At 39.8% G+C, this 9,249-nt stretch overlaps 3 protein-coding genes across 4 annotated transcripts; 2 read left to right on the top strand and 1 right to left on the bottom strand.

Moving 5' to 3' along the window:
- The first annotated feature begins 1,182 nt into the window (after positions 1-1,182).
- LOC107189403 lies at positions 1,183-3,966 on the top strand. The gene has a single exon (XM_015577928.1). It carries the CDS (start codon positions 1,183-1,185, stop codon positions 3,964-3,966), a length of 2,784 nt encoding a protein of 927 aa, XP_015433414.1.
- Positions 3,967-5,105: 1,139 nt separating this feature from the next.
- LOC107189402 (zinc finger protein 511) lies at positions 5,106-6,080 on the top strand. The gene is made up of 3 exons (XM_015577927.1): positions 5,106-5,252; positions 5,364-5,565; positions 5,634-6,080. Exons 1-3 carry the CDS (start codon positions 5,113-5,115, stop codon positions 6,078-6,080), a joined length of 789 nt encoding a protein of 262 aa, XP_015433413.1. The 5' UTR covers positions 5,106-5,112.
- An 814-nt stretch (positions 6,081-6,894) lies between these two features.
- On the bottom strand, positions 6,895-8,823 carry LOC107189411 (cell death specification protein 2). 2 transcript variants are annotated; one of them, XM_015577936.1, is made up of 2 exons: positions 8,392-8,823; positions 6,895-7,867 (listed from the first exon to the last, which is right to left on the bottom strand). In XM_015577936.1, exon 2 carries the CDS (start codon positions 7,847-7,849, stop codon positions 6,905-6,907), a length of 945 nt encoding a protein of 314 aa, XP_015433422.1. In that variant the 5' UTR covers positions 7,850-7,867; positions 8,392-8,823; the 3' UTR covers positions 6,895-6,904. The 2 variants fall into 2 exon arrangements, with proteins under 2 accessions (XP_015433422.1, XP_015433423.1); XM_015577937.1 differs by lacking the exon at positions 8,392-8,823 and adding an exon at positions 8,183-8,295.
- Positions 8,824-9,249: the final 426 nt, after the last annotated feature.

Here is a 9,249-nt window from a genome sequence, read left to right as displayed (position 1 = left end):
AACGTTTAAAATGCTTTTAGAGATCCATTAAATGGATAAGATCTAATTCTATTCAGTTGGAAATATGAATTACTACACAATACGTGCATGCATGAATGAGCTCCCTTTCGCTTCGTAAAGGATGTAGTGAAATCGTACGTTAACGAGCATCACCTAACGATTGATTAATAATAGGAAAAAAAGGAACGGAGTCATTATACCGGTCTGACTTCATGGTTCGCAGCACGCTTTTCTTCGTCTGACGTGCTAAATGGTGTTTGGAATTTAATAATGGCAAGATAAAAACCTTGTCTTAATTCTCTAATTTTTTTCAGAGAGTATGGAAAAAGCAATCATGCATATGTATGTCCGAGTGAATGTTTCTGTCTAAAGATAATATCATCCAAAAAATTATACGTGCACTACATTCCAATGTAATTAACAATGAACGATATTTCCCAAAGCCAAGCATACGTTTCACCATCTGCAGTGAATTCTAAAATAATTAGCAGAGAACGACATCCTTCCTACATTATTCCAAAAATTGATAAAACGCTACGTACAATGAACTCCAAAATAATTAGCAGATGACAGACCGTACTTTCAGTTAATTAAAAGAACGATGGCCGGTTGCCTCGCGTAATTGCGTCCCCGCGACGACGCGTGCAATTATACCTAGAATCTATTGTGTTACGCCTAAAGAAACAACCACCGTCAGATTCTGCAGTATTCCGCGGCGTTTCTTTCCCGCGGTGTACCGTGCCGCTTCAGTTGCCGCAAATCAACGGGCAGGTCTGTGCAATTGAGGAGAAACTCGACATTTCTTTCCGACGTTATGCAAAAATTCATCCCCGCCATAGGACACTTTTGTTTAACGACGTCTAGAGCAAGACGGTCGGTGGACAGTACGCGGGGACTTCCCAAGTTTGACAGTACTGTGCTGCGAATCGCGTAAAACTTCGTCACGTGATGGAATCCCTCGTTCGATTCTTAATCATATAAATCAATCGAATATATCAAAAACTGTACAGTAATCTCATTCTCTAAACTACAACCTAGGATCACGGTTCATCGATAAAATGTAGGATCTAAAATAGTGGCTCAGAATAAACGTGACTGAAACATGGCACAGTGTTCAACTGCGGTCAGTGCATATAAAGTGTAATCAGCTACCTAACAGAAAAAGTGCTTCAAGCGTCAAAGATGAAACTTAGGACATTGTACGTTTTGTGTTGTTTGTGCTTATCGTGCACGTTCGCTGTTTCTTATGAAAATGATGACAGGAACGATCGATCAACTTTAAATCCTTCAGAACCATTCGAATCGCATGAACATCACGGATCTTTGGAAGAGGACAGTCAAAGGGACAAACGTGCATTGGGTTTAATCCTTTCGGGATTGGCGCAAGTTTTTGGCTACAATGTGGACGGTATCCAAGTGGCCGCGTTATCTAATCCGAATTCCGATCCACCTACGGATGGAGGAGCAACCCCGTTAGCGGCTAACCAATCGTCTTCGTCCAACTCATCTCAAACATCCTCGACAGCCGCGGCTCGGCAACGCGAAACAATCAGATTCACGGGTGTGCTGAACTTCGGTAACAACGGCAGTGTTCTAAATCATTTGCAGGAGTACGAGCAGATTTTCCATGGGGGAAGTAACACTTCAACCCCTATGACGAACGCCACATCCCCTGCATCAACGCCGCTTCCGCTCGATCCGAGAACCCCTGACTCTAGGCAACCGGAATCTCCTCTTTTGGTGCACATCCCATTACCCGTGATGCGGCAACCGCCTCTACCAGAGATTCCCCCGCTGGATATTAAGCTGTCCTACCCCAAACCGATTCGGTTCGTTCCCACCCGCAAAGAGCAGGAGACGGTGAACAGGAAGAACGAGAGCTCGGTGAAGCTGACGCTGCAAAGTGAGTCGATCAAGGATCCAAAGAACGTGAAATCACAGCCACTACCGAACAGGTACACCCCCACGGATGAACCCTTTTGGAAGAAGGAGTACGAGCAGAGACTAGCCGAACTGGAACGCAAGCAGGCTGAACAAGCAGAGAGATTGAGACAACAGGAACGATACAAGAATCGTTCGAAGGATAATAATTATAGTGCAGAGGATGATAAAGAATTCCGGAATCGGGGAAAACAGACCCAAGGAAATGACGATTCTGGATGCAGTGGCAAAGGGCATTCGTCGACGGATGAAGACAATTCCAGGGAAAAATACCAGGATGAGGATAGGACTCCTGGATATTCGAGTCAGGGGGCAAAGGAGTCGGAGGAAAGCGAAGATGAAAGGTATCGAGATTATGAGAAAGACTATAAGCCGTTTAAGCAAGAGGAGGACTTTTCAGTGAGTGATAATTACACTAATGTTGGACAGAATGAACCGTTGCCTCTCAGCGGCGACGATGAACACCAATGGCCAGAACAGCTCAAGAATAGTTACGGAGAGCCTCTCAATAGCAGCGAATTAGAGGACAGGTTTGCGAATTTCTTCAGCAAATTCAGGCACGTTTACAGTTCGTTCGAGCGTCCTGATTCGAAGGAGAACCCGAAGGTAGAAGATTCGTCGAGTTCTGACGAAGACGAAGACGCGAGTAATGAGAAAGGAAGGGATGAGTACAACCTACCTGCTACGAACAAATACGAAGAATATAGTTTAGAGGAAGACACAGATACAAAGAGGAAGGATGATCTAAAAAGTTCTGAGCAAGACACATCTACCAAGTCTGACAAGTTATCCAACAAATTTCCATCCGATGACGAAAATCAATCGGCGCTGGATGACCCTAAGTCGGAAGAGGAAGTAGATTTCAGCAAGTTCATGCCTCTGATTGTACCAGCTCGGTACTTATCCGCCCCTGAGGAAACGGAAGAGGCGAAATCTGGAGTTCCCACCGTCGAAAAACGGAACAGAACTAATAACGGGACAAATCGAGAAAGTACTAAAAAGGTTTCGAGCAAAGACGCAAGAAGACCAAAGAAAGAGAATCTACAGCCTAAAGCAAATGTCTTGAACCGAGAACTGCCCAAAAGGCTTCATGAAGGTGAGCAAAAGGAAATAAAAATGTGGCCACCACCGTTCGACTTTCTTCTGGATAGTACTATTGATACAGACGTTCCTCCCGAAATATCAGGACAAACGTATATCAAGTCTTCGGATGTTAATCGTAAAGTTGAATCTCGTGATGAAATAACAGATCAGAAAGGTGAAAGACATACAACTACTCGTAGTTCAAGACAGAGAAGTGGAGATGACCCACAGAATAGTTTCTATGAGAAGTTCAAAGAAGGCTCTGAAAGTCAAACAGTGTCTCCAAGACAACCTACCGAGTCGGTAAACCAACAGAATAGAACGTATTCTAAAGATATGGTTGAAAAACCACATCAGCATCTTCATCAGGGAAATGATGTACCGGACTTTTGGGAACGGTATAAATATACTTCAAACGACAACTACGGAAACGGGAACCGACAAAAAATTGAAATAGTGCATTCCACCCAAAGGCCGACACCAAACTCGTCTTCGAAAAGGTTTGAGTCTTTGAAGCGCAGTACTGAAAAAACTGAGCCTGTTGCTGGCATTTACTACACCGAGAGATCTCCTGTAAAAAATGCTCAGACGTTTAATGATAAAAATCATAATACGCGAGAGTTTCAAGTCGAGGCATCAAAGTTTGTACCGCCGATTGCGTTCGATGGACCTGCACCAGGTTTCTTTCATTTTCCTGGGATGGATTACGATTTCAATCAAAGAATAGACAATGGAGCAATGATAGGCGTAGCTGTGCCGCAATACGACGTTTATCGCTATGACGAAAGTTTCACGAAATTTGCCAGTGAACCGGAAAACAGAAGCGAGAAAGTCAAAGCCGAAAGTTACACGGATGGAGCACCCAGTTTGGATATTTCGGAACGAAAAGAGGTTGAAGCGAATGGACCAATGGGTTACGTTGATTTTGTTCATGTATTATAATAATTAATACTTTTGGATTGTTTACTGAGTGTCCCACCGTAAATGGGTACGTATGTTATTATTGCAAGTTTTAAGTAACAATTAATCTACGTTAAATAACAAATCAATAATTTTCGTATTTTTACGATAACATTGAATGTCCTTGAATGTCCACTAAACCGTCATGCTAATATAAGTCAGCATTATATAAGGATATAATTTATATTATTTAAAAATGAATGCATTTACAAAGTAACTATTGTAATACTTTAATAAAAGACGTTGTAAATTTTGAATAAATTTACTGTACGAAACTATCATAAAAGAGAAACAAATATTAATTTTATTAATGCAGAAAATTGTATTATTCCCTAAAAAGAACACTGTATTTATATTGATACGTACTAATTTCAATTATACTTTATAATACTTAAAAATATGTTACAGGACAAGCGAGAAGAAATGCATCGACGTAACGAACTGGAGAATAAGATGGCTGAAATTCTAGAAAATTTGAAGACTCGCTTACTTGTCGAATAAATTACTATCATTTTGTAAATATAAAACTACATATCCTATTTCATTCAACTATCTGAACTAACAATTTCTTAATGACAATATTTCTGTATGATCGCACATTCGAAGTAATATAAGTTAATGACATAAAATAGACAACATTGAAATTTAACATGGAAAACCGTTAGAGGAAAAAAGTATGTTTCACTTACCAATTGCTGTCCTTCATTAATTTGAAACGTCTTTGTGCCCTGTGTTGCAATTCGTACCCAGACATGTCAAGGAAGCTAATGACACTTAACTTATCGCGTAATTAACACTTTTTCATCACTTTTTAAATTTATTTAACACGACTTTATACGGTCCTCCTTCCGTAACGCGCACTAAACTTTTACTGATCCAGAACGTTCTTGAAATTTCGATTATCGAAATAATATTGGTTACTGCAACCATATCGATAACTCGATATTTGAATACGACACTAAGCGAGCAGAGCGCGCCACTGTCGCGAAGTGAGTGTGTATGATAGTATGTCAGAGTGCTTGAATTTTATTATTTTAATAAATAAATGTAAAATATAGTACTGAATGTATTAATACTACAAATCGTATATTTTTATAAACTGTTACTTGAGGCAGTATTATTGAAAAGATGGAAGTGTTTTTACAAAATATAGGTGTAGGATTAAGACCCATAGATGATCCATTTTTTGAAGATTCATACCGGGCTTGCAAAATTTTTCAACGCAAGGGCGTCACCGTTGATATCGATGAAGAATTGTGTCACGAACCGTAAATAAATTTTTTTTCTATTTTATATTTATTTACAATGATTGCATAACCTCACAACAATACAACTTTAGTATTGTTTCAATAATAATGACTTACTACTCTTCGTTTCAGTATAAAAGAATTTCCTTGTTATGCTACTGGTTGTATAACCACATTTAAAACATTGGTTGATTTTGAAATGCACTATAATAGTAATCATCGTTACGTTTGTTCAGAGTGTAAGAAATCATTGCACAATTCTAGATTATTAGACATTCATATTCAAGAAACTCATGACAGTTTCTTTCAAGTATTATCTACAAAACAACCAATGGTAATTATTTAATTCTTATTATGTTACGTGTGTTAAACCACTTGTTAATATTTATATTTTCTTTATAGTATCAATGTTATGTTTCTGAATGTGACTTAAAATTTAATGATCCAGTTGAGAGAAAGGATCATTGTATAAATATACACATGTTCCCTAAAAATTTTCGTTTCGATAATGCTTCTCATTCTGTGAAAAAAGAACAAAAAGATAAAATGGAAATCGATCAGCCTGAGCATGAAAAGAAACAGCCAAAGAATAAGAAACCTCAGTTAAATAAAAATCAAAAAACTAAAATGTTTATGCCTGCAATGAAAAGCACAGTGCCCGTAAATTCTATCATTAATGACAGTCCATCAACTTCCTCAAAACCTACGAATAATCCGTCTTCTCTACATTTTGTTCCCCGACAAGTACAAAAATCATATACAAAGGCACTTACTAAGAATCAAAGTAATGAAAAGAATGTCCTTGAGACAGAATGTATGATGGACCTTGCAGAATCATTACCCAAATGATACTGCTTACTAACATGATAAACTTTGTATAGTAGAAGAAAAATATTTTATAATAAATCACATTCTTTTAAAGCATTTGTTTTATTATAAATATATTTTAAATATCGCAACAATATTTGTATGTACAATGTAGCTTAAAAAATTTTTGCATCTCACATAATTCCTACTCTACCTTCAGTTATTTACATGTTTCTCCTTGATCATTTCATTCACTATACACATAATTCATTACATAAATTCGGTTTGTTTTGATTTGCCCATAATATGTAGAATACTTTCAGCTTAAAGTACGCGTAACAGTGGCACAGAGAAACTCTTAAGTCTTTATACTTTGGTAAAGTTAATATCAGATAGCCTATCTGGCACAATCTTCGTTACCTTATGAACAACTCGGTGGTACTAGGCAACTTGTGAATGACTGTAACATTACTGAATGGCACAAGAATTCATACATCCATGGAAAACAATTTCCCCTTATACTATCTCATCCAAACACTTTGTACATAATATATTACAATGATCTAGATCTGAAAATCTTAAACTCAAAAAGAAAAACTAGTAAAACAACATGGCAAAATACTTCTGTCGCATACCTGAAACCTACCAAATAAAAAAAAAACAAAAAGAATGGCAGAACAATGGCAGATGTACCCATTGCTAAGTTACTTAACAAAATACAGTATAAAATTTATACAAAATCGCATATTCAGCTACTTTCATCAGCGACAAATACGACCTCCCTGAACCAGTGCTCGACAAAATTAATTTAATTCTTCACGAGCACTCGAAGAACATCAACAACTTTATACAAGCTACTCTAAAACTTAACTGGAATAAACCATACATCTGAGTTTCGCCGTTTCGTTCCTGAGCGCTACCAATTCGTACTTCAATTTCATGTTCTCCTGTTCCAAGAACGCTGCCCTGATAGCGATTTCGTCTTCCTTCGCCCTCCTGGCATCCCTGGATCGTTTCGCGGCTTCGTTGTTCTTCCTTCTCCTCTCCCAGTAGGCCGCATCTTTCTCATCAACGGTACTAGTCGGTAAGCCAGGGCTCTTGGTAACTCTTCGCATTTTAATGTTCGTTCCCTCGTTCGATCGTCTGACAGAGTCCAGCATCCGTTTCCGGAACTCAGAGTACGCCTCGTTCGAGTTTGGATCGTACATCATCTCAGTCGCCCCCATGGTCAACGACAACGGATCTTTTGGGTACGCTTTGAAAGGCCTCGGAGCCTTTTTGCCAGATTCCGAATTCGCGGCGGATAACGCCACGTCTTTGACAGGAGGAGTCGTGGTGGTGGTGGTCGACGAAGCGGAAGTGCCGACCATTTGAATCGGTTGAACCGATCCGTTGTTTTGCGTGAACAACGTTGGTAAAACCGTAGGAACGACTGGAATTGGAAGATTCATCGGTAGAACCGGGAATCCAGCAGGTTGACCGATCATATTGTTGCTGGTCGTCACGTTCGAGCAATTGTAAATCGGCTCGTATTTAGTTTTCTTCGGCGAGTCGGACTCCGACGGCGGTGTCACCATGAACGTCCGCCCTTCGAAAGGACTCTTTCGTTCGGAATCGGAATAATGGCCGATTTGTTGTTGTTTCTCGGTGCTGGCGGGCGAATTCGATCGCGAACCGGACGAGATCGATCCGTCTGACGTCATCGGGGTTTGCTTCTTGCACGAAAGATCGAGAATCGGCGACTCGATGGATTCTGCGGTGAAGTCCAACGCCTGCAGGTTCCCCACCAACGGCCCGGTGTACGCCTCCATTTTCTAACAGTCCACCACCTAGAGCAGAAAAACAGTGTCGGGTAATTAAAAAAAAAAATCCATGCACTTAAAAGCTGTCCGCGTGAATCGACAGCTTGTCTCCGATTTGCACTGATTTCCACGCAACTTTCGATTTCTACGAATACACTATCGATATTAATTGGACACCGTTCGCCGGAAGGCGATCGCGATAAAAGAAAGTAATAGCAGCTAAATAGACGTTATTGCGTCTAGATTATCGATAAGGCTCTATCGAAATCGTAGAAAGCTAACGAAAATGCGAGCGCAACGAGTGATAACTGTATCGATACACTTTAGAAAATTGCCCATTACACTAATGAAAACGAAAACGAGACTTGAGCAACAACGGGGTTTCTTCGTCCGACAATTAAACGGGGGAAAAAGCAGAAATATCCTGCGATCGAAACCGCCTTTAACGTTCAAGTATCAACGGACGAACAGGGTACACTGATTACGCAAGTTTCGTATTCGTCTACGTACACCGAGCGACTGCTATATCGTACACAAGAATTCTCTCTTACCTAATTATTAATCCAAGGTCAGAGCACCGGTCACTAGTATCACAACACTGTAATCGTGGATTTCGGATCGTACGCGTTTCCCGAAATTCTCGAGAATCTGCCAAGTCGTAGACGTACGGAGAAAAACACTTCGAATGACCGAGAGCGGGCTCGTCACAATTTTTCGGGTAAAATCGTGCTCACACAGCGAATCGCCAAAATCGTTTAGAACGAGAGGGGGTGTAGTTTCGCTTATATACCGGCCAACCCTTACAAGACCCGGGGGGTAGGAGGTCTCCTTAGAAAATGGTGGGGAGCGGACTTACGGATGACCATAGCGCCGGGGTGGGACTGGCACGCGTTCGCCACTTCCTATATTTTCAAAATGTTTGCAGTACGACGCGTTCACGTAATTACGTCGACACGATTGCGCGTTTAAGGACGTGTACTCGCTCGTATTTACAATCGAATGATTCCATCGGTGATACCGGGTAGAGTCGACAATAACTTCTGTTTTTTTTTTTAATATATTTTCGTCCGAGGCGTTCAATAATTCGTTCATTGTGTGTTATTAATACGTTTACATAACTCTATCATTCTTATTATTCAATCAATTTTGGAATAGTTTCCAAAATTAGTATCGGCGATATAGTTATTGGTGGAAGTTTAACAAAAATAATTTTCTGTTGATATTAAGAACTTGAAATTCAAATGTTGAAACAATTTAAGTGGTAATATTTTTTTTATTTAAGAATTTTAACGTCGCATCAACTGCTTAGATTTGGTTATTAGCGACGATATTGTAGGACGGTTTTACTATGAAGAGTTAGACTTTATTATAGAACATTGAATGTCTTAGGAAGGACGTTCGAAATTTGT

This window comes from Dufourea novaeangliae, unplaced genomic scaffold (assembly GCF_001272555.1).
Source record: "Dufourea novaeangliae isolate 0120121106 unplaced genomic scaffold, ASM127255v1 scaffold147, whole genome shotgun sequence".
In the NCBI taxonomy this organism is placed as follows: domain Eukaryota; kingdom Metazoa; phylum Arthropoda; class Insecta; order Hymenoptera; family Halictidae; genus Dufourea; species Dufourea novaeangliae.
Note: the sequence above shows the minus strand (reverse complement) of the source record. Positions and strands in the feature narration are given on the sequence as shown.

What these genes read in the sequence shown, in the direction of transcription:
- LOC107189411 (XM_015577936.1), bottom strand. Translation starts at nt 7,849, where the DNA reads ATGGAGGCGTACACCGGGCCGTTGGTGGGGAACCTGCAGGCGTTGGAC.
- LOC107189402 (XM_015577927.1), top strand. Translation starts at nt 5,113, where the DNA reads ATGGAAGTGTTTTTACAAAATATAGGTGTAGGATTAAGACCCATAGAT. An exon ending in GAAGAATTGTGTCACGAACC is followed by an intron (nt 5,253 to 5,363) that starts GTAAATAAATTT and finishes TCTTCGTTTCAG; the next exon opens with TATAAAAGAATTTCCTTGTT. An exon ending in TATCTACAAAACAACCAATG is followed by an intron (nt 5,566 to 5,633) that starts GTAATTATTTAA and finishes TTTTCTTTATAG; the next exon opens with TATCAATGTTATGTTTCTGA.
- LOC107189403 (XM_015577928.1), top strand. Translation starts at nt 1,183, where the DNA reads ATGAAACTTAGGACATTGTACGTTTTGTGTTGTTTGTGCTTATCGTGC.